The sequence below is a fragment of the Ursus maritimus genome, unplaced genomic scaffold (genome assembly GCF_017311325.1).
Source record: "Ursus maritimus isolate PB19 unplaced genomic scaffold, ASM1731132v1 scaffold_7, whole genome shotgun sequence".
In the NCBI taxonomy this organism is placed as follows: Eukaryota; Metazoa; Chordata; class Mammalia; order Carnivora; family Ursidae; genus Ursus; species Ursus maritimus.
The window spans coordinates 57028669-57054731 of NW_024426885.1; the positions used below are offsets into that span (position 1 = coordinate 57028669).

The 26063-nt window shown below is 35.6% G+C and overlaps 1 protein-coding gene across 1 annotated transcript in view; it reads left to right on the plus strand.

Moving 5' to 3' along the window:
* The window catches only part of CTNNA3 (catenin alpha 3), a 1592500-nt gene that overhangs the window by 96070 nt on the left and 1470367 nt on the right, over positions 1 to 26063 (plus strand). The window contains exon 4 of the mRNA XM_008695933.2: positions 8851 to 9043. Coding sequence (XP_008694155.2) covers positions 8851 to 9043 — 193 coding nt within the window. The remainder of the gene's footprint in view (positions 1 to 8850; positions 9044 to 26063) is intronic.

Sequence of the window (26063 nt, forward strand, 5' to 3'; positions counted from 1 at the left end):
AACCACATTTGTGTTACTTTAGAATTTTGACCATAGAGCTCTACAAATCTAATTTTTATGGTCTTTCCTATTGTTTGTTGTCTCTTATTCATACATGATTAGCAGGTACATTTCCCCTGGATATCTTAAATAACAAGGAGTTTTGGGTTAGGAGAAAATCTGATGGTCTAGGGTAGATGGGAAAAAAGGAATCTGGCAACAGATAGTGGGAGTAAAATGCAACAAAGTTTTATAAGATTGTGTTGATAAAGCATATGGCATAGTTTATTCAACTTTGTGGTTGATAGGGTAATAAATGCTTATTAAATGAAGCTGAGACACAGAATTAGGGGTCAAAAGCAAACCCCACTGCTGGAAGTGGAATGCTGGACTGGATGGATGGACCATGTCACATGACTAAACTACTGCATGTGAAGTCAACCCATTCTTTATTTTAGGGCTAGGTTTGGCTTGATTGGATTTTTCACTTATTTTGTTTCCTTAAGCAGTCAGTGGTTATTGATGGAAAAGAATTGTCCTTTTCCTTTTCCTTGCTTAGCACTTCTTTGAATCAGTACTTCATTATAACTTATTGATTATTGATTGACCGGAAGGATTAATGCTTGATTTAGGTATAAATAGCAACATGAATATAATTTCTCCTTAGTTTGCTTAATTCAATATCTTGATAGTTTTTCACCACAATTTTGGAAACATTTATTTGTAGAAAAAGACAATGTATGATTAACATTACATTTTTTTACTAAAGCCTGAATTTGTTTTTGAATTACTGCTCTGTATAAAACGAGTATCTTTTCTAAATAATAGTCACATTCAAAATGGCAAAAGCCACATATCCTATGATTACTAGGTTAATGGTTGGGTTTCCTAAAAATATTACTTCTACAGGTTGGGGTGCCCAAAGGTTAGTCCTGCAACTTCTCTAGCTATATTTTGTTCTCGGGAGATATCATCTAGTCTTATGAGTTAAAAAAAATACTGTTCTCAAACATCTTTGAAATTCTAGTAAGACCAGTAAACCATTTATATATGAATAATTACAATGAAAATGTAAGCTATAAGGAACATACTTCCAGCCCTTATCTTTCACAACTTCAGAATCGTATACTAGTTTCCAACTTAGCAACTCTAATAGGCAGTCTTAACATGCCCAAAGTTCAGCTCTTGATTCTCCTTCCTTCTCATGTGTCCTTAAGTAAATATTACCTGCATGTACCCAGCTATTCGGGCCATATACCATAGAGTCATCCTTGATCCTCTGTATCTTTCATAATATATACCAATCAATTAGCAAACCTTGTTGACTCACCAGAATTACCAAAATTCTGCCACTTCCCAGCAAGTCCACCAATGCTCCCTGAAACAATCCAATGTGATCTCCACTTGGGCTATTGTAACAGCCTCCTAACTGCTTTTCCTTCTTCCGTTTCTCATCCATCTTCCTTGGTCCCTGTCTAATCCCCAGTCTGTTCTCTAGAGCAGACATAACGGTCCTTTTAAATTTTAGGTCAGATCTTGTTCCTTTCCTGTTCTAAAATCTTGAATAGCTCCCAATCACAAGAATAGAATTTTGGGTGTTGATGGTGATCTACAAGGCCTGTACAATTTGGTGCCTCAGTGTCAGCCTGACCTCATCTCTTATGCTCTTACCTCACTCTGCTGTAGGTACTCTGGCCTTCCTGCTGCTCCAGGAACAAAGTAATCAAGCTTCTGTTTTGGAGCCTTTGTACTTGATATTTCCTGTTTGGAATATGTTCCTCCAGATAGTCAAATGTCTTACTCCTCTACTTCCTTGGGGTCCTTTTTACCTGATCAGAGAGGCCTTCCCTGATACCACATCTAACTAGCCCTTCCTTATCACATATCTGTTCTCTTAGCCTTCTTCACTTTCTTCATAGCACATATCAAATATACTCACTATTATGTTACACAATTATGTATGTATTTGTTTATTCTTTTGTCCCTCCTCAGTAGGATGAGGTTCACTGACATTTCCTCCTGGTTCAGTGCAGGTACACCAATGATATTTGTTGAATAAATGAAATGTGGAGTCCAGATTTGTTTTTGGGTGGCAAGTGGCTAAGTAAAAACTGAAAGAAACTTGTATTTGATATTTGCATTAGCGTGTGTTTTTTTCCTGGTTGTGTTTAAGTTCCTATTTTTTCCAGGAATAACTTTCTGGATTAGAACACTTAGCTACAGCTGTTTGTGTTTGACTTGTAAATCTCTTTGCTTTGTTATGCCATCTGCATGGCCCAGAGGGCTGGAAGAATTGGAGAAGGATTGACATGTGTTTTGTTATCCCTCAATAATTCCAAGTAATAGCTTGGCTAGCAGTGTTGTTAATCTAACAAACAAAACCCTAAATTATATTTTAAAAAGGTGGTGGTAGTTTTATACTTTTTGTGTCATTAGTGGTCACGATTGTTATGGGCTGAAGTTGTATCCCTCTCAAATTCATATGTTGAAGTCCTAGTCCTTAGTACCTCAGATTGTGACTGTATTTGGAGATGGGGCCTTTAAAGAGGTAATTAAGTTAAAATGAGGTCTTTAGGTGGGCCCTAATCCAGTATGACTGGTGTCCTTATAAAAGGAGATTAGGACATACAGAGAGAGATACCAGGGATTCATGCACACAGAGAAAAACCATGTCACAGTGAAAAACCATGTCACAGTGAGAAGGTAACGAGAAGAGTGCAAGCCAATGAGAGAGGCCTTAGAAGAAACTGACCCTGTTGACACCTTGATCTTGGACTTTCAGTTTCCAGAACTATGAGAAAGTAAGTTTTTGTTATGTAAACCACCCATTCTATAGTACTTTGTATGGCAGACCTGGCAAACTAATATAAGGATTAAAATGTGAAAATCAGTGGGGAGCCTGGGTGGCACAGTCGGTTAAGGGACCAACTCTTGGTTTTGGCTCAGGTCATGATCTCAGGGTCATGTTCTCAGGGTCATGAGGTGGAGCCCCCGGAGTCTGCTTAAGACTTTCTCTCCCTCTCCCTCTGACTCTCACCACAGTGCTTGTGTGCGTGCACGCTCTCTCTCAAATAAATGAATAAATCTTAAAAAAAAAAATCTTAAAGAAAGTGAAAGTCAGTAATAAAAATCTTTTTACTTATAGTTTGAAAATGAACTAATGTAAACTGTCTTTTTTCTTTTTGGCCAGAAAAGAAAAGACTAAATATAAATATATATTTGATTCTAGGTCATTTTGAACTGACTTCAAATAAAGTATAGGAAAGGAGACTTGCTTTTCTATGATAGTAGACATGGGAGGTGACAAAATATCCTGCATTAAGGAATTCCTTTTGGTGAAAACTACCATGTGCTATCACTGAAATTAAATTTTAATTTTGTCTTAGCTATCAGCTCTCTTTGTAACTGAACAAATCATTCAACATTATAACTCTTGGTTAAAGTCACTAAAATCTAGAGTTTCATTCATCTTTTTATTAACTAAACCACTACTTATTTATTATTTATAGTATACTAGCTCTGGGTTTTTAGAATGAGGCAGTCATGGTCTCTGCTGTTACCAAGTTCATGGTAAAGCTGGGGAAATGGTATGATAATAGCTAATTACAATATGTTACAATGAGTGGTGTGAGAGGTACAAAGCAAGGGGCTGTGAGTGGTGGGGTGGGGTTGGGGGAATGTTCCAGGCTGAGGATGCCAAACATTTCTTGTTCTGGTCCTAATAAGTAGCTTGTGGGAAAACGCCACAAATGGAAGATGGGAGTGAAATTTAGTCAGAAGTGAGATCATAAATTGCATCATAAACCATGCTTTAGACTTTATCCAGACCATGCTTTAGACTTTATCTTATGGGATGCTGGGAGCCATTGGAGGGTTTTAAGCTGGTGCAAGTATTTCAGATTTGCATTGTAGAAAGATGGCTTTATGGAAATGTGGAATGGGTGTGGAGACGTGATGAAGGCCAGAATCGATGCATATACTTTTTGTAACAATAGAGTGAAGGATAAGCCTGAAATTGAGGCCTTGCTTCTGTGTCATGAGGATAGCATGGAAGGAGTGTAGGCTAGGGCAGTTATCCAGGGAGCAGGTATGAGAAGCAGTGGCCCTGGGCTGCAGAGGAGGTGACAGAAACGAAAGCTTTTAAAGAGACATTTTAAAGTACCTAGAGAGGAGGATAAGAGAGAGGAAGTAGCCCAGATGACCTCTGGATTTCTGCCTCAGTTTAGAGGTGTCAATCCTTGAAGTAAGAAATACAAATGGAAGAGGACTGTTTTTACCCCGCAGTCTGCTGAACTTGATTATCTGCTGCACAGACAAAAATAATTTCAATCTCTGTCCCTTTGCACATGGTTCCCTTCACTTGGCTGTCTTCCCCTGCTATCTGCCCTGGTAGAAAGCTCTGTTCTTAAATTCTCTTCTTGGAAGCCCTACTTAATCCTTGTGAATGTTTGCCATCACTTTAGCACTTTCTTTGTATTTACAAGGCTAAGCAGTTATCATTCTGCTTTTTATGTTGCAGCTAGTTGTATATTTCTCATCACCATACTGGAGCTTACTCATCTTTATTTTCTAAATGTCCAGAGTATTGTTTTGAACATAACGTGTGCTCAATAAGTGTTTATTGGTCTAAAATGATCTGAAAGAAGATTGTAGTTGGTTTGAGTGTTAAATGTCACTAGAGCAGTATACATTTGCTGGATTCTCAATACTTCAATCTTCCACAGTACTTTTGTTAACACAATGAAGGTTGTTTTTGGTAGGAAATAAATAACAGTTGAAATTATCAATAATTTGAAGAAGGGACCCTCCCCTTCCCAAGAGTAGATGGGTATCTTTTACTTTAAGATATCACTGGTTTTACTGTAGACAACTGTCTATAGACAGTTTTATTTTTCTACCCTTTACTTTTTTTCCAGAACTCTGAAGTTTTTAGCTAATTAATATGACTTAAGTGTCTTATATTTTATTTCACACATTAAAATTAACTCAAGGAAGCAAAAGTAGCCCTGAAGGTTCCTGTGAGCTATTGGAGGAAGGTTAAAATTCAGTGTTTTAGTTAGTAAACAAGAGAAGAGGTGGTGTTAACATTGCCTTTTTATACTACAATGATAGTAGAATTAAAAAAAAGAGATTGGGAAAGAATACGGTTATAGAATATAAATGTATTAACCCAAGTTGGCATTTAGAGAAGACTTTCTACAAAGCTAGCATTTGAAGTACTGAAGCCATTGTTGTATTGATGCAACAAATCAAAGTAAATTAAACCTCATGCCATGTTCTGCAGTGCTCCTATTGTGCACTAGTGTTGCTCTATATAATGACAGTTGATGGCTTGGTTCACTAAGCATCTTAATTTAATTATCAGTATCTTTGGAGCTTTTAGAGAAGCACACCTGAATTAGGAAAGATTAGAAAAACCTTTTTTTTTGTACTGTAAATTTTAGTATATAAATATTACACAACATTAAAAATATGCCTGGTTTTATGGAATTTAAACGTGCAGAATTAATAAAGCAGGGGATTTCTTCTTTTCATATTATTTGAAGTATCTACTGTAGGACCGTTTCAATAGGGAGCTCATTTCTATATGTATGTGTGTAGGTGTGTCTGTACCCTAGCTCAGATTTACAGACTAAAGAAAAGTGAGTGAGCCTAGCCTGGAGGAGCCAAAAATTTTCCAAATTAGAGGGACCCCTTAAGGTCTGAGAAAGAGAAAAAGGGGAGGGTTGTGCATTAGTGACAAAAACAAAGGTTCGCAAGGCATAGACTAGGACTTATATTAGAATCATCTTTGCGGTAAATTCCAACTACAGTTTTTGTGTTGCTTATAAAAATAGAACTGATTTTGTATTGAAAAAGAAAATGAAGAAACAGGAATTATTTTACAGAATAACCTGAAAGCTAATTTTTACTGATTGCTGATATTCCTTCAAGAGATGGGAGACTTTTTCAGATAACAAATGCTCTCCCAACCTTTGGTGAGAGTCATCTGTTATCCTGAGTTAGTCACTGAGGCAAGCTGGTTAGATCCTATATAAGTTGAGGTTAAAAAAAAAAAAAAAGATTTAGTTTTCTTTTTTCCCCCCACAGGATTACTAAGGCATCTTTATTTTCTGAAATAAAGTGAATCATTGAAAGTGTCACTTGACTTTAATCAATATTAAATAACTATATTAGGGTATTTCTGAAGAAGATATAGGTATAAATGATTTATAAATGTGAATAACTTGCAGGCTGCAACTGCATTTATTTTGATGGAAGCACAATGTTCTTATACAATGTTCTTTTCACATTTCTTCTTTGGCATTTATTATAAGGAACAAAGCATTTCTGGAATGCTCATTTTAATTTCAAAGCTCAGGCTATTCTATGGAAAACATTTGGCGCATGGAGGATCTGAACAATAATAGAAGAATGTTCAGTGGGAAGCATCATGAATTGTGGCACTTAAAATACATTCTGAAGGAACATTTAGACAATGATACTTATACTTCATTTTAAACAAAGATTTTAAACTAGGTGCTATAATTTTTCTTAATCGGAACAAATATATTTTAACTCTTAATATATAAATTAGACTGATAATAGTGAGATATCTACCTTTTGGAGTATGTGAAAACCCATGTAATAAGTCAGGCATATTATCATCTTTATTTAATACATAATAAAGACACGTGGCCCTATTTGACTCCTTGCAAAACATGTAGAATGTGCTCTGTTAACTGACTTCATCACATTTAGCACAGGGGACCCCAAGAGCAGCATGAGGGTAGCCCCAAGAGAATACCTCTGACAAGGATCCGGTAACAGATTTTCTGTATCTATGTGCAGAATGGACTAGAAAATGTACATTAAATGTCAACCAATATTTGTGTCATGTTGTGAATTTTACAAGACATTTTACATATTTAACCTTCACACAGTCATAAGAAAATGTTCTCATTTCCCAAGAGAGGAAACAAAGACTTGCTTCAAGGTACTACACTCTGGGTTGTGAACATGAAAATAAAGCAAGTTAGAATAAAGCGAAGGGTCTATTGGATGGAGGAGGAGAAGGGCAAACAAAAATTATTTTCATCTACATATTTCCCCCATAGCTTGTAAGTTCTTTCTCAGTTCCTAATTAAAAAACTGGGTCCAGATATACAAATAAACAAATATGTTGTGCTCTATAAGCAATAAACAAGCCAAACCTCTATGGGCTACAGAGCAGGAAGGGTTATGTATAATTCATTGTCAAAGATGTGGTTCATGATTGTTATAAGCCTTGGCTATTTGATGATATATAGGATTCTAGCTTTCCATAGGAGTTTCAGGTCGGCCATTTTAAATACTAGATACGAGTTTTTTTTCCTTGCTCTCCTGTGGGGATCTTCCAGCTTTGCTTATAAAAATATTAACCAAATTTATTATTGGGATTCAAGGTTTAATTAAGAAATGGATATTTTTTACGATGTAATTTTGTATGAAGTTTAGTTTCCAAATACAGATGCTTAATTTCTTTTTTTTTTTTTTAAGACTTTATTTATTTCTTTGAGAAAGAGAGAGAGAGATTGTGAGTGAGGGAAGGAGCAGAGGGAGAGGGACAAGCAGACTCCATGCTGAGTGTGGACCCCGATGCAGGGCTCAACCTCATGACCCTGAGCTGAAATCAAGAGTGGACACTCAACTGACTGAGCCACCCAGGTGTCCCAGATGCTTAATTTCTATCTCTAAATAATGCCCTTATCATTATTCTTTTTTTAAAGATTTTATTTATTTATTTGAGAGAGTGTGAGAGAGAGAGCATGAGCAGGCAGAGGGAGAGGATTTGGGGCTCAATTCCAGGACCCTGGGATCATGACCTGAGCTGAAGGCAGATGCTTAACTGACTGAGCCATCCAGGTGCCCCTAGTTTATTCTTATTTTAAACAAATTTGCAAAAGGAATAATGTTCATTATTAACATATTCTGACAATGCAAAATATAGAGATTAAAAAGCCCCTTTTTTCAACTACCCCATTCATTAAGCCATTTATATAATAAATATTTATTGGACACCTACTTTGTGTGTTGTTTGGTGCACTGGAGGAAAAAAACCACATTTTCTGCTTTCGTGGTTTACATTTTAGTATTAGGAGCATGAAATAAATATAAATTTCAAAATAAAAAAATCAGGGTCCATAGGTGTTTTGAGGAAATATAAAGTGGGTTGAGGTTACAGATTGAGAGAGGGTGAGGATGGGGTAGTCAAGAAAGTCCTCTTGATAGGAGACTGAACAAGACCTGTTTCAGAGGTCTACTGAGGTGGGAGAGTGTAGGACAGGTAAGAGAGGTCACAAAGGGCCAATATGTAGGTCATAGTAATGATTTGGGTTTTGTTCCTCTGAGGTAACCAGTGTTTTATGTTTCAGAGTGGTTTTGTACCCCCTCCACATTAATAATCTCTATACTCAGCCTAAATAGACTAATACTTACTGACCTAATTATGATGATTTTTCTTCCCTCTTAATATAGACTGCTGATTATAAAGTGATATAAATAATTCTTACATATGAACATTTATAAATACATATAAAATTAATAAAAAAATATATACTGCATTGTTTCAGTAGTAAAACTTGATAAGTTTCAATCTCTGTAGCTCTTCTTTCCTCCTGTCCTCCCTTTCTCCCTTTTTACTTCCTTCCTTCTTTCCTTTTTATCTTTAATTGGAAATTCCATAGTGGCTGATAATATTGCTCTTAGTGCCTTGACTTATGAGAGTGTACCAATAGTACTGGGAATAGATCATGTTACTGTGAAATACTTCCTTTTGTTCTGGGCTGTGATGTCCCAGGACTCTGTTCTCACAATTTGTCTAACGAGTGGCTTGTATTTTTCCAATTTTAGGTTACTACACTTGTAAATTGTCCCCAGAATCCTTCCAACAGGAAAAAAGGACGTTCAAAAAGAGCCAGAGTCCTTCTAGCTTCTGTGGAGGAAGCAACTTGGAATTTATTAGACAAGGGAGAGAAGATCGCCCAGGAAGCCACGGTTTTAAAGGAAGAGCTTACTACTTCCCTTGAGGAAGTTCGCAAAGAAAGTGAGTACTCTAATTCTGCTCGGGAGCAAACTGTGTATCCTTAGGGTGTTAGCTATGGAATTAGATTTGTGAGTGTTTTGTTTTTGTTGACTTGAGTTTATTAGTCTTTTGTAGAGCTCTGAGGAGCTAGCTATGGGAGGCAGAGTGGCTCATTAGACAGCTCTGAGGCTCAGAGTACTATTCCTGGTTCTTTCCTTCACTTGTTCCGTCCCTGCAGGCTCCTCCTTCCCCTCACATGCCATAGCTTATCCATAATAAGCAAAGAGAAGTGTATTCTGTGTTGTCATAGATATAATGAGAAAGGACTAATGAAGCTGAAGGTGTATTTTCCCATACATAAATAAATTATAAAGTTCCTTGTTAATAGTTGGAGATAACAAATTACAGACCTGACCACTCAGGAATACATTTTTTATTTTTCGATTTTCTAGAGGTTTAGATTTCCTAAACTTAAAAAGAAGTGCTTTGCATAAACTATGCATAACTCGTGTTGTTGCTGTGTTAATATTCTAAAATGAAAGTGTACATTTTACCTTTTGGTGTATTTACTTATGATAATACAACAGTTTTCTAATGAATGTAAGACTCATTTGCAGTCTGTTTTTAAAAGAACTGTCCTATTTATGTATCAGCTTGCTGCAAGGAACTATTTTGAGAAGATAAGAGAACTTAAATATTCCTGTTTTTCTTTGTGAAAGAGACTTGGGGTGTTCAGATATTTTTCTTCCCAACATAACTTTATGAAAATCAGGAAATGTTTGCTAATTAAATAATTAAGATGAATATACTAGCTACAATAAACTTTAGGTCAAATATAGGGGAGTTATTTTTTGTTATATATTTTATCTATGATTTATATTTTATAGAGACTCTTCAGAAAATATAAAGAAAACATAATGCCTAAGATAATTTCACATGAATTCATCACTCCTCCCTGCTCCCTACCACCTTAGACCCACTCTTTGTCCTGTTCTCTCGGTTCTGGTACCATCATCCACATAGTCACCAAGGCAGTTTAGACTCTTCATTCTCATTTCACCCTCTCTTCCAGTTAGTCTCTAAGTTTAACAAATTCTGTCTCCTTCTGTCTCTCAGATATTTCCCTCTTCTCCATTACTAATGTAGCCTCCTGAATTCAGGATTACTGCATTAGCCTTACCTTATACCAAAGCCAAATATATCTTTTAAAGATGAAAATATACTCATTTTACTTCCATGCTTAAAATCTTTCTGCCATTCTCTCCCTTCTCATTTCCTGATTCTTTCCTTTCCTCCAAACAAGAACCTGAAGTATCTTGAATGGTCCATGTTGCCCTATGCCTCTGCACTTCAGTTACCAACTATTTCCTTCACCTGGATTACTGCTCTCATTCAGCCAATTATTCATTGCAGGAAAGCTCAACCCAGGTCTTTTCCAGGAAGTGTGTACTGACCTCATAACGCTGATTTAGATGTCCCTCTTCTGTGTCCCCACAGACTCTGAACATCTCTCTTTCATTGGATTTACTACCTCATACAACATTAATTTACTTGTTCAGTAAGTCTAGACTCTTAATTCCTTGAAGGTGGCAAACACCAGGTCTTATTTGATGAGCAATACCTGATACATGACAACCACCTGATAAATGTTTGTTAAATTAATTTAAAAGTGGAGCATCATTTTGTCACTTCATATTATAAAATTTTATAATGATTTTATCTTTGCATTTATGACATATTATCTCTTATGGTTTCTTTGCTGAGTCTTTTGGTAAGGAATATGAATGCTATTCTGGTACTGTTTTTGTCACGTAATGTGATCTATTTGACAACATAGTTTTTATAAAACACCTAATAATAAATATGTAAGACATTGGTCATTCTTAGCAGGGAACAGTAATAGCATAAGTTGTCATGAAATGGTGTATATTTAAAAAAAGTAAGTTAATGGTTTTTGGCTCCATAAAAGAAAATTATTTTAAAGAGAAGGTCTCAAAGAGAAGTATATTTGGATTCTAGGATTATGTCGTATATCCTTCACTGTGTTCTATTATAATGTGTGAAATCGTATTATGTGATATATGTGGCATATGCTGTATACACAACAAATACATTTGGTTAAAAATCACCAAGTGCTTTATACTCTGATTCTTTTTGACAAACTGCCAAATTGAACTCCCGCCACTAGAGTGTGGGAGGAAAGCAGTGAAATGGCAAATGGTTCTGGAATTTGGGGAATGGCCAATGCTTATCCTATGGATAGCAGAGATAGTAACAGTGAGAGCACTGTTCTGAAAAACTTGGAAGGAATTTTAGCTCAGTGGTGGAGTTGAAATATCAGGAGAATGAATTCCGACTCAAGCAACTCTTTGATACTAGAAACATATTTTAGTTTCCTGCCCCCTTTTTAAGCGCTTTGTCCAGTGGCATAATATAAAGGACTAATGAAGAGCAAATAGTAAGTTTAAAGAATTTGGGAAAGTGAAAAAACATTGGAGGTAGAGGATATTTTTATTTGTATATTTATTGATTTATTTTCAAAAAGAATTTGAGACTAATTTAGAAAATTTATCCTTCTACTAAAGACTGTAATATATAGCATTACACCAAGGTTCTGTTTTATTCTTTTTTACTGTCTTTAGTGGCTTTAGTTAGAGACCTCAAGTGATAAATAATGTGGGCATTTGATTACCTAAAGAATTTGCCTATGGAAGATAGGACATGGGTAGTTTTAGGGGAGGTTGGTGAAAGGAAAGGTCATAATTGGGTAGAACTGTAGAGACCCAGCAAATGTGGCCCACATAGTGATTATTTATTTTTCACTCATAATCTTACAGCTTACCCCCATACTTATATCTATACAATGGCAAAGTATTAAACCTAATATTTTATTTAGTTTTAGAATATTCCTATAACAATTAGCTAGGATTTAGCTAAGAATTGTTTATAATGTTTGGACTACATGTTTTGCCTTTGGTATGTATGCTACCTTCGGATAACCTCTACTGTACCCCTGCAATGTATAGACATTGCTTCTAAGTCACACAATTGGTTATATTTAAGGTTTTTTCATGGTTTACCAAGAATAAGAAATACAAGGAAGTGCATACATTATTGTGAACAACTCAGTACAGTTTCACATTATGAATGCACAATGTAACCTTCACCTAGATCAAGAAATAGAAACTTACCAGAATCCTAGAAGCACCCCTTGTGCCTCCAACCAGTTATCACTTCTTCACCTCAACGGTAGCAATTATCCTAGGTTATTACATAGGTTAGTTTTTTTGCCTCTTTTGCACTTTACATAAGTAGGATCATATAGTATGTTACATCTCTTGAGTCTGGCTTCTTTTGCTTAGTGTTATGTTTGTGAGATCTCAACATGTAATAGATCATAATTTATCCATGTTAGATTGATGGACAGTTGAGTTTTTACAGCTTTTGGCCTTAATGAACAGTGCTGCTGTGTACATATTTGTGCATTACTTTGGTGCCTAAATGTAGACTTTCCTGCTGGCCTATACTTAGGATGAAATCGCTAGGTCATAAGGTATACACTCAGCTTTAATAGATTTTACCAAACAGTTTTTGAAAGTAGATTTTCCAGTTGACACTCTCATCAGTAATGTATAAGAATTCCACTTGTTCTACATTCTTACTAACTTGGTGTTAGCAAGTGTCCGTGTTTTTGATTCTAGTGTATGTAGTGGTTTTCCACTGTAGTTTTAATTTTTTATTTCTCTGATGACTTTTTGTGTGTTCTAGATATGAGACTTGTTAGTTGTGGATATTAAAAGCCTCTTCTTTCATTATATTAAACTTTTTGATATTTAGAAGTAATTTTGGTAAATTCCAGCTAATTATTTCATTCCTTTGTGGATAGAGATTTTTCTTTTCTGTTAAAAAAATGCCTACTGTAAGTCAAGAAGATATTCTCATATGTAATCATCTATGGGCTTTATTGTTTTGCTATTACAGTCTACCTGGAAATAAATTTTTATGAATGGTGTGAGTTAGGCATCATGATTCATTTTCTTTTTCATCTGGGAATTCAGTTGATCCAGTATTTTGTGGACGCATATGGAAGTTTAATTGTTTTAGTATAGTTATTGAAAAAAAATTACTTTCTCAATTGAATTTCTTTTGCACCTTTTTTGAAAATCAGTTGACCATTATCTGTGTGTCTGCTTCAGAACTCTGTTCTGTTTCATTAATTTGTATATCTACCCTTACACCAATAACACATGGTCTTGATTATTGTACCTCAGAGTAAGTTTTAAAATAAAAATTATCTCGATTTTGTAAATTTAGGTCCCTTGCACTTCCATAGAAGTTTTGGAATTAGCTTTTTAATTTTTACAAAAAAGCCTGCTGGGATTTTGATTGGGATTAAATTAGATCTGTAGATCAATTTGTGCTGAACTGACATTTTAATAGTAATGAGTCTTCTGATTCAAAAACATGTGATTCTTTTTTGTGATATTATAAAATGGTACTTTAAAGATTTTAATTTTACATCTATCTTTTATTTTAAAAATTTTTTATTTATTTATTTGTAAGAGAGAGAGAGAGCACAAGCAGGGGGAGTGTCAGGCAGAAGGAGAAGCAGGCTCCCCACTGAGCAAGGAGCCTTATAGGGGACTCGATCCCTGGACCCTGGGATCATGACCTGAGCTGAAAGCTTACACTTCACTGACTGAGCCTACACAGATGTCCTGCGAAAATTTATTTAATTTAGAGAGAGGGAGAGACAGAGAAATCCCATGAGTAAAGGGGGGGGCAGAGGGAGAGAGACAGAATCTCAGGCAGACTTTGTGCTGAGCACGGAGCCTGACGTGGGGCTCAGTTTCATGACCATGAGATCACTACCTGAGTGAAACCAAGAGTTGGGTGCTCAACCAACTGTGCCACTCAGGCACCCCTTTATATCTGTCTTTAAGTTTGTGACACTTCCCCCTGATTTTTCCCGTCATTAAAAATAGGATGAATATTTTAAAGCTTTGAATGTATAACAGGGTTTATTAAACAAAATCCAAAAACCTATAAAGACTAATGTATTTTATTATATCAAAATTAAGAACTTTCTTACATCAAAAAATTCTTAAAGACCCACTTGGGGAAAATATTGACATAAACACAATAAGAGTCACAAGAACACAAATCAATAAGAAAAGCAAAAGAAAAATGGGCATAAAAGGAATTTTACAGAGGAATAAGCACCAGTCAGCTTCACTGGTGGTCAGAGATATGCAAATGAAGTACCATTTTATGCAATTCAGTTGGCAGAAATTAAAAAGTCTGACATGTTAGAAAGACTTTGAAGTAACAGGATCTTTTATACATTGCTTGGTGGAGTATAAATTGGTACAACTACTTTGAAAAACTGTTTGGATATGTCACTTTTGTTAAATGCCAAAGTTCCATATATATGTGGGTATGTTTCTGGACTCAGATCAATTATATTTCTGGTGTTGTTGGTGCATAGAAATGCAATTGACTTTTTAAAAATTAGGTTCAATTAACCAACATATAGTATATCATAAGTTTTTGTTGTAGTGTTCCAACGATTCATTAATTGCATATAATACCCGGTGCTCATCACATGTGCCCTCCTTAATACCCATCACCTGGTTACCCCCCCCCACCCCCCCGCCTTCTGTAACCCTTGGTTTGGTTCCTGGAGTCGAGAGTCTCTCATGGTTTGTCTCTCTCTCTGATTTCTTCCCATTCGGTTTTCCCTCCCTTCCCCTGTGGTCCTCAGCTCCATTCCTTATGTTCCATGTATGAGTGAAAATGACTTTTTTAGACTGGTACTTGTTCAGGTATTACCTCTGAAATGAAACATCTGGATGGTTATTTTTAGAAAGAAGGAAACATTTGACACATACAAACACACATGTCCTGTTTTCTTTGGGATCCCTTAGGATGGTAAGATTATGGGACTTTATTTGGCTTATGTGAGAAACTAATTTTATGATATGATACAATGTATGGCATTTGCTGTTCATACATGAAATTGCAAAAAACAAGGACTTGTGACAGATGTATATATATGTCTGTCTGTATATATATATATTCTTTCTATTAATAAACATTATTTAGTTTGTTGTTTGGAAATGAAGGTAAGTATTGATCTGGGTTTAGCAGAAGTCTTAAAGATTTGTCAGTTAAATTTAAAGTTGTAGAAGAAACATGGTTAAAATTTGCTTTACATGTAACTTTGTGGTACTGGGAGATCCCTACAGAAGGTAGTCTTCTCAATTATCCTGGTTTTAGCTTTTGCCTTCAGCTAGAAAAAAAAATTAGATGGAATTAAAGATTTGAATTAGAACTGAAAAAAAAAAAGACATTCTTTTGTGTTTTCTTTAATGCTTTGATTAAAAAAGAAAAAGGACAAAAATTATGTGAAATACTAAATAAACCTAGGTCAGAGTTTGTTCCAGTCTCAAAATATGGGCTTACTGTGAGCAAGAAAGGTTGTAGAAAGGAAGTGAACAATTAGTATTTCACTAAGGTATTGTTAAGAGAGACAGAAGATTACAAAAGAAACCGTATTTAGACTCTTGTGCCCTTTCTTTATTCATATGTGAACATTTGTTAATATTTACAGCATTTGCCTAATATTTACCTGTTTTGGTTAAATATTTGGTATCTGAATTTGGTTTTATTTTGGGCCCTGGAATTATAGAATTAAATAAGATGTATCCTAGGTATTAATAGTCTACTGGGGTAAATAGACATATAAACAGTTATAAAAATGTCTGGTAAATGTCTTGTAGTGGTATGTCTCAAAGGCTGTTGAAGCACATATGAAGGAGAAATAAAATAGTGACTACAAACTTCCCTTTTCCTTTGTTTTACCATCAAGTAGGGAAAGAAGACTCTCTCCCATGTGTGTATAGGTGAGTACATATATAATTGATAGGAAGATGTGGTCTATGTCTAGCCTGTCTTTTCTCAGAGACTTGTATTTCTTTCTCTTTTACTTAAAAAAAAATTAAATATTTGTTGAAACCTTTGTATAGGGCAGGGTCTGTTCTATGTGCTAGGCTCACAGAAGTGAACTAGGCAGACAAGACTTGCCCTCATAGAGCTGATATTTTAGTGGGAAGACAGGTAGTAAACAAGTAAACAGACTTACTTTTAATTCTTAAAGGGTATCAGATTCTTTTTCCTTTGAACATTTAAACATAATGTTAATAGTTTTCTCATGCAAACACTAACTGCTTTATCTTAATAATTACACATTTTTAGATTTCCAGTGATATATTGTTGACCTTGAACAATACAGGAGTTAGGGATGCTGACCCCCATGCAGTCAAAAATCCATGTATAACTTTTGACTCCCCCAGAACTTAACTACTAATGGCCTACTATAGAAGCCTTACTGATAACATAAACAGTTGATTAACACATATTTTGTATGTTATACATGTTGTATACTGTATTCTTACAATAAAATACACTGGAGAAAGGAAAATGTTATTAAGAAAATCATAAGGAAGAGCAAATATATTTACAGTACTGTACTGTATACAGAAAAGCCACATGTAAGTGGACCTACGTGGGTCAAACCTGTGTTAAAATAAATATAAAAATATGCCTTCCTTAATGTATAAGGAGATAATTAATTTGAGATTTCAAGAGTGTTCAGAGAAAGATTAAGATTCAACATTTTTATATACTGCTCAGACAAGTCAAGATGCCTACACAGGTAGCATAGCGCACTGATCAAACCTCCATATACTTTGGTATGAATTATCTGGAATGTGCAGTTTAACACCAACAGTCTAGGCAGTTATTACTACCAGAGCCAGCCATTGGAAACATGTACTATTGGCTTCATGTTGATGTATGTCAAGTGGGAGAGGGCTTGTGAATTTGTTGGAGTCCTGCCTCTGCTAAAATACTTCCCCATCTATTTTTAATTGTGGGCCTCCACCAAGGCTACTTTGACCCAGCTGGAGGGCTGAGAAGATTAATGAGATTTTTGAATCCATTAGGGCCCTCTAACTATAGCTCTCCTTCCCAAATATGGGGCTATGGCATTTTATACTAAAAGAAATGCTATGCTATTTAGGCTGCTAATGCAGGAGCCTCCCAACTGTACGTATGTAAAGCTTAGGCCAGTAGCAGCTGACAACTTGCCCCAGGTTGCCTGGCTCATGAGTATTACTAGCAGGGTAGGTGATATGGGTAGTGGCTATGGGACTGACCCCTCCCTGGTGAGAAGTAAACATTTGTATTGAAAAATGCACACATTTGTCACATGCATAATACATGTATTCGGGGTATTTAAAAAATTTATCCCTCTTTATGCATTTCCATAGTTCTTCATCTTCATGATTTGTAAGACCCTAGGTTTATAGACTTTTTTCCAACAGGAATTAGAAGTCAAGACTTACTATCATCCATATTAGTCAGAGAAAACGATTACTTCTAGAAACGATTGTTCCTGGAAAATGGTATCTTGGAAGTGTAATAAATCTTCCTATCAGTATACTTGGGTACTTACTTAAACAACAAATGCTATTATAGAATTTCCAATATTGAACCTTTAAAATGTTACCTATTGCCTCCCTGATTATTCAATGCATTTTTATTTTTGTTTAAGGGAAAAAATTGTATCCTAGGGAAAATAGAGGTTTAAAAAATTTACTGGTGTCATTTTGGGTCACCTGTGTTGAAAGATTTTATCTTTTAAAGCTCAGCTCTATTGAACATTTATTTATAAAAGAAAATAGCAGTTCATTTTTAGTTAACTGTCCCTAAGTAACAGGTCAGCTCCATCTACTCTGCTCAACAACATTGCAGTTAGGACTTAGATAAAATGTTTGGTATTTACCACCAATTACTCACAGCCTATATATGGTTTCAAAGGCAACAGCTGCTGCCTCATTATTTCCATCTATTGCTATGTTGATGTTGTGTATATTTAACTGTTATTATAGCTCGAGAGTGTTCTTAGATAAGCATAAAGTCACAAATACAATAATCTTTCTACCAAACACATTGTGCTTGAGGAGATGCAGTTCATTCTTCATTTGAAAGGGGATGATGAACTCTTGTTCTAACACATTTTAACATGCATGCATGGTGTCTTGTAGCTGGCAGAATGTTTATGGAAACACTTCCATTGAAGACTGATGAGCTAATTAGCTACATTGCTTGTAAACTACTAATTGCTGGAACACACTCAACATGGCATCCCTTAGTGTTCACTTGAAAAATCTGCAGCAGGCTTTTCTTATAATGCATTTGATATTCGCAGCAAACGCCTCAGTGTCGCCCATCTTGAAGTGTTGGGTGGGCAGTTGGGAAGTACAGTACTTAATGTGTGTGTGTAGCCATCTCACTTTCAGTCACTTGGTATGTTGGACCTGGGACATATAGACAGGCTGATTTGAGAAAATGATTGCAATGTCAGTTTTGAAACTAAGAGGTATTCTGTAAGCCACATACCATTTACTCTGATGTATAATTCAGAGATAGGAATAAAGATTTAATGCATGTGAACAGATTGATTTGTAAGTGATGAGTCCTAGAAACTAAAATATGGACAGAAATCTCAGTTGGTAAAGAGTCTGAAATCAAAGGTGCGATGCATATATTATGGCTTTGTTTTCCTTCATGGCTGGAGAGATGGTACTACTCTGTGTGCAAAGGTAGCAGAGTTAAGTATAATGCTGACAAGTGATTTAAAGTTTATCCTCACAGGTGATAGTTCTGAACATTATTATTTTGTGGCATATTTAGTGTTAAAGAGTGCATTAAGCTGTTGGCAGTTTCTCAGGATCAGAAACAAGAATTTTTAGACTTTCTGTTCTTGACTCTTTCTTCTAATCTCTTTCTTCAGTTTCAAAGGAAGGGGTGTTCCTTTTTACTCTTTAAAACTGTCCAATCTTACTTGGATTCTTATTTATGTCTCCTCTTCTTTTGAGAGACTTTTCTTCTATAGTTGTCTTTTCTTTTTCAAGTCTGTTCATTCATATTCCTTTTCACTGGTTCTTTCATCACACATATTAGCTCACCCCTGCTTGATGATTGGCAAATATTCAATAAAAATGCCATTTCCTAATAGACCTAGAGGATGTTATGCTAAGTGAAATAAATCATACTGAGAAAGGCAAATGCCATATGATTTCATTTATATGTGGAATCTAAAAAACAAAACAAATGAATAAACAAACAAACATAAAGGACAATCAGATCTATAAATATAGAGAACAAACTGATGGTTGCCAGGGGGATGGCGGTAGGGAATGAGCAAAATGGATGAAGAGGAGTGGGAGATCCAGGCTTCTAGATGTGGAATGAATAAGTCATGGGAATAAAAGTCAATGGTGTTGTAATACCATTATATGGTGACAGATGTGAGCTACATTGTGGTGTATGCTTGTGGTGAGCACAGCATAATATGTATTGAATCACTGTGTGATCACACCTGAGACTAATGTAACAGAGGGTGTCAGCTATACTAAAAAAATTCCATTTCCTTTAGTCCACTGTCCTTTTAAACTTCTTATCCTGTTTTACCTTTTCTATTCTTCTACTTTGGTCTAATTGTTGTTTTCTCCTTCTTTTTCAGGATGTTACACACTAAATTCTCTTTTTACTAATCCACACCTTCCTTTTCTTTCCTCATTCACTTTCTCTTCCTCTTGTCTCCGAACTATGATTTTTCCGAAGTCTTAGTCTTGGTCCTCTGTCCCCTTTTCTCTCCTTTCTTTGGGCATCTTTTTCATTCTCAGGACTTTAATTATAATTGCTTTGTGGACAACTTTCAGTTTTCATATAAAGCTCTACTGCCAAAAGCTCTCTGAGTGCTTTTCAATCATTTTTCTACATTAACACATAGGTAATCATGCTCAACTTGCTCCCACCAACAATGGTCATCCTTGGGAATGTTTGATTCTCAACACATGAGTTGACACTTCACTTCCTTCATCCCTACTGAGAAGTGATACACACTGTAGTCAACACCACTGCTCTAACCATTTAGTAGGTAGTTCCACTTGGCTATTTAGGTATTACGTTACACTTATGTATAAACTGAACTCAACATCTTCTTTCACAAGCCCTTCACAAACTTTTTTTTTAATAATATTTTTTTATTATATTATGTTAGTCACCATACAGTACATCCCTGATTTTTGATGTAATGTTCGATGATTCATTAGTTGTGTATAACACCCAGTGCACCATGCAATGCGTGCCCTCCTTACTACCCATCACCAGCCTATCCCATTCCCCCACCCCCCTCCTCTCTGAAGCCCTCAGTTTGTTTCTCAGAGTCCATAGAACTTTTGTATCTCTATCATCTGACTTGAAGTCTTAGCACATTTGAGACCGTTGATTATTTTCTTCTTTCTAAAATACTCTGTTTCCTTGAATAATAGAGAAGCACACAGTCCTAATTTTCCCTCTTTATCTCTTTGGCTGCTTCGTCTCTATTTCCTTTTTGGTTCATCTTTTTCTAAATGGTCATCTAATGTTGGAATTCCTCAAAGCCTGATCATTGCATGGAATGCATGGAAAGCAAAATGGGAAATCAATTTGTAACAGTAGATTTATTAGTAGACCCTAGAGGTCCTTGAATAGCAAGATAAGGATGCTGGAGCACCAAAGGAAATTTTTGAGTCAAGATAGTGACAGAACTAGGTCTGTGCTTTAGGAAGATTTATCTGGCCTTATTATAAAGAAGATAGAGAGGTTACGTCTCCGCAGTGCCTTTCTGATAGTGATGATATAAGAAATAACAACTGTAATAATACAGTTGTTATACATAAATATTAGTAAATAATACATAAATATTAGTATTTATGTGTCTTAATGAAATACTGTATATAAAACCTTAATCACAGTAGTGGGCATAGACATTACTCCTCACCATAACCCTGCGAAGTAACTATTATTATTTTTATTGTGTAATTGGGGAGACTTAAATCTAGAAAGAAAATATGACTTGCTTGAGGTCACCCAGTTAGTTGGCAGAGTTGGGACTCTTTTCATGATACTATATTTAAGCAATACTTTGACTGGTAATTGTATATATGTATTCCCTTTGTTTTTGCTGTCATTTAATATACGTTAGTCTTACCCCTCCAAGTATCTTTGAAATTGCTTGAGAATAATGCTCCAGTACAGCCTCAATCTGTGCTCCTTGAAAACTAGTATTCCTGGAGAGTCTAAGAGCTCTTCTGGGAGAAAAAGCAGTTAAATAAATTTATAGAACTCTGTATTTAAATTTTTAAACAGGGTTCTTTACAGAGGATTTCTCAGTCAGTGCTTTAAAAATACTAGGTTGTATTGCAAATCTCCAAGAGGGGGGATTAGTTATAGTCTATATAGATAGGTTGGGTTCCCTAGAAGTATAACCTAAGATAAGGGTTCTTTTTTTTTTTTTAAAGATTATTTTTTTTATTTATTTGACAGAGACAGCCAGCGAGAGAGGGAACACAAGCAGGGGGAGTGGGAGAGGAAGAAGCAGACTCTTAGTGGAGGAGCCTGATATGGGGCTTGAACCCAGAATGCTGGGATCACACCCTGAGCTGAAGGCAGAGGCTTAACCACTGCGCTACCCAGGCACCCCTAAGATAAGGGTTCTTGTACAAGTGATTTACTGAAGGAGTCCTGTGTGAAACCTATGAGGGGTTGAAGGACTCAGGATAGGGCACGGAAGAAGCTGAGCTAAAGCTGTACTGCAGTATGGCAAATACTAGCCAAAAGTGCGGTAAGTATGGCCGAGGATCTGAATTGTGAATTTTAATTATAATTTAAATCTTAATAACCAATACATTATCAGTTATTAGAAAGCTTTGAAATATGGGTACATGAGTGTACTTTTTCAACTGTAAATTTGATGAAATCCTAATGTAGATCCAGTATTTGTGATGAAAATTTAGCATCTGAATTGAGATTTAAAAGTTGAATATAAAATAGATTTCAGAGGCTTAGTATGAAAAAATGTACACTATCCCAATAATGTGTATATTGATTACATGTTGAAATGATAGATTTTGAATGTTTTGGTAAAACAAAATATAATTAAAAAATTCATTTTACCTATTCTTTTTACATTTTAATGTTTAAACATGTGTCTCACTGTTAATATTTGAAAAAATGTGGCTACTAAAATATTTTAAATTGTATGTGTGGCTCACATTAATTTTCTTTTGGACAGTGCTGATCTGAAGTCTATCTCTTCGTGATCCCACGGGGAGCTCTGGAGAATGAATGGCACAAGAGTTGTTTCCCCTTTGAGGCAAGGGAGCCAACCTTTTGTGTTCCAGGATCCTTCTGCTGGCTTTAGGCTTTATTTGCTGTTCCTTTTTTAGCTCCTTTAGATGGAAGGTCACGTTGTGTATTTGAGACTTTTTTTGCTTGTTGAGGCGGGCATGTATTACAGTCTACTTCCCTTTAAGGACTGCCTTTGCTGCATCCCAAAGGTTTTGGACTGTTATGTTTTCATTTTCATTTGCTTCCATGTATTTTTTAAATTGTTCTTTAATTTCTTGGTTAATCCATTCATTCTATAGTAGGATGTTCATTAACCTCCATGTATTTGAGGTCTTTCCAAATTTTTTCTTGTGGTTCACTTCAAGTGTCATAATGCTGTGGTATGAAAATATGTATGGTATGATTTCAGTCTCTTTGTACCCACTGAGACCTGATTTGTGACCCAGTGTGTCGTCTATTCTGGAGAATGTTCCATGTGCACTTGAGAAGAATGTGTATTCCGCTTCTTTAGGATGAAATGCTCTGAATATATCTGTTAAGTCCATCTGGTCCAGTGTGTCATTCAAAGCCACTGTTTCCTTGTTGATTTTCTGCTTAGATGATCTGTCCATTGCTGTAAGTGGGCTGTTAAAATCCCCTACTACTATTGTAATATTATCAAGAGTTTCTTTATGTTCATTATTAATCGATTATATATTTGATTTCTCCCAAGTTGGGGGCATAAAGGCAATTGTTAGATCTTCTTGATGGATAGACCCCTTTATTATGATATACTACCCTTCTTCATCTCTTATTACTATCTTTGTTTTAACATCAGTTTGTCTGATCTAAGTATGGATACTCCAGCTTTCTTTTGACATCCATTAGCATGATAGATGGTTCTCTGTCGCCTCACTTTCCATCTGGAGATGTCTTTAGTTCTAAAATGAGACTCTTGTAGGCAGCATGTGGATGGGTCTTGTTTTTTTTTAAATCTATTCTGATACCCCATGTCTTTTGATTGGAGCATTTAGTCAATTTACATTCAGAGTGATTATTGAAAGATATGAATTTAGCAGGCACAATGCAGTTTTGAATATTTGGGATATTCTTTCATAAACTTGCCCACAAATGTGCTATGTGCTACGTTGGATTTGGTTGAAGACCACCATACAGTTAGGAATTCTTGATGGAAATCACCAAACTCCATGATATTCCATACCCTGGGATATCTCAGAACTCCTTAAAAATCATTTCAGAAACATTTGTTAAAAACTGAAAAGAAGAATAAAGCACTGAAATGTGAAATGAAGGAAGAATGTTAGGTTATAACTAAAGAAAATCAGCTATTAAATAAGAAATTCTAATAGTAGCTATTTTGTTATTGCTTTTTGCTGGGCACTTAACATATTAGCCAAACTAAATACATATTATACTCTTTATCAAATACTTAGAATTTCATTAAAAAAATAAGGTCTGGTTTCTGACTTCAAAAAACTTAAAGTAATGGGACTTAGTTTTAGGAAATTAAATTAGAATAATTATAAGAGATGAACAAGTTCAAGATGTTATAGTACCTTTAAATATGAAAGTGTTAAGAGCACATAATGTGGGATGGTCAGAGAAGAGATTTAATAATTGTTCCAGGCGAAGCTGAACTTTGACTCAGATCTATAAAAATTTTAGAGAAAGATATGTATATCATAGAAAATCAAATAATGTAGAAGAATTTATGGTGAAAAACAATTTCCTGTTCTGCTCCTTGCTACCTTCAGTTTCACACCCCACAGAAAATCTTTATTTCCAGTCCCACACCCTGGAGGAAGTCTTTTTGATTTTAGATCTGATAGTTACTCCAGAACAGTAAGTTATATACTTATAATTCTTTTCCTTTACTTATCAACTTAAGATATTATCCATTTATTTCCTTTTATGAAATATGAAAATTTTGTTCATCTATACTACCTGCTTATCCCTGCCCTTTCTTCCTTCCAATGTTTTATAGTCTGATATCATTTTTAGTTTTATTGTTATTTCCCTGTTTCATATTCCATCATCTTTAGTCAGTATCCTGACTCTTTCTGGTGTTTGGTAAGAATAACAGCATTCATTCTGTTTTCTGTCTTTAATTCTACAGTTTACCTTTCACCTTCTACCTCTGTCACTTCTAATCTTGAACAGTCAAGGTTGTTAACATTTTAATTTTGATATTCAACCATAATGAAGTAATCTGTATTTGTTATTAATTGAAAATGAAAGTTGAAAACCATTGCACAACATTAATGTTAGTGTGACTCTATATGTTTTATTTACTACATGATAGAGTAGTATGCTAAAACTGTATCTCTTTTTCCAAGGGTTCAATGTCAGAACCCATTGGCCAATCGAAAGGGAATGATTCCATAACCAAGGTCAAATGGATTTTCTTTTCTGTTGCTTAAAATAATGCTACCGTTTGGTCTTGTTTTTGTTTTTGTCACAGAAACATCTCTTCTCAAACTCTGTGTCTTCCTTTCAGTGATGTAACTTGTTTTTCGTCTCCAGACATCTCTGGGTTAGGCACGCCATATCCTTTATCCCACATATTTCTCTCTCTGGCATTTCCCCTCTATAAACAGCTGTGCAGCTCTCTCTTTCTCTGTGTGTGAGAATAAGGAGGGCTTTACTCTGGAGTCCAATAACATACCAGATGCTTCAGTTTTCCCCAGATGATTTCCTTAATTTCTTTGGATGAAAAAGTCCTCTTTTTATGACTTGGGGGTGACTGTTGAGCTGCCTGCTGCTTTGCAAACAGTAATAGAGAAAAGGGAAAGGGGCACAGCATTTCATATGCATGAGTTTAATTAATCATCCTGGTTTTAGACCACTGCTAATTTCTGTTCTGCTTTATACCTCCAAGCCAGAGCCTCTTTGGATTCCAGGAGGCAGAATGACTCTGACATCCTCTGCAGACTCCTCATGGCATATTCTAGACTGTGGCTTTCTCTTCTTGTTTCCATCAGTTGACATCCTTTCATCAGCTTTCTCTTTTCTAGAAGTCTCTCAAATGCTGTTGACTTTTTTTGGCAATTGTGTTATGGTATTATTCCTTTTTTTGTACTTTTCTATTTCCGTCTCAGTGAGGTCTGGGGAAAGACCTGGTTAAATGAGTGTCTGGGGTGCCATCTTGAAAGAACTGATGGATGCTATGGGTGTTCCAGTTGAGGGAATGGTAATATTCTAATTTTATGAATGATAGAGTTGAAACGGGGAGGGAAATATGTATAAAATCACATAATTCTTTTAGCGTTTTAAACAATATGATAGTTTTAATAGATACTGGGGATTGGTTCACCTGACCTATTCTTGCTTCCTAATGTGCCCTTCAGTACTGAAGAGGTTAGACAAAATAAAAACTACATTTCCCAGGCTCTCTTGTAGCTGGGAATGTGGCCCAGTCTTTGCCAAAAAGATGCATAGCAGTGAAACTTGGAAGGGCACAGTAACCAGCATGAGAGGGGCCATACATGGAGAGATAGGCTCTTTTGCAGTCTAGTGGCAGATGCGTTTTGTTCTTTTGTGGCACTACTGGCAGAGGTTTTCAAGTCTGGATTTTCATATCATAGATTCTGAGTGTTGGGTGGTAGCAGTAGCGTGGTTTCCACTAAAATAAACTGTGGTGGTATTGAAAGTTTTTTAGTTGATGTTCCTGTCTGAGTAGCACTCTGGAAATTCTGTAAATCCACCTAATAACCCAGAACAAATTCATTTCTATTTAAATTAACTAGAGTGGATTCTGTTATTTGTAACTATGATTCCTGTTATATAGGAATCAAACCCA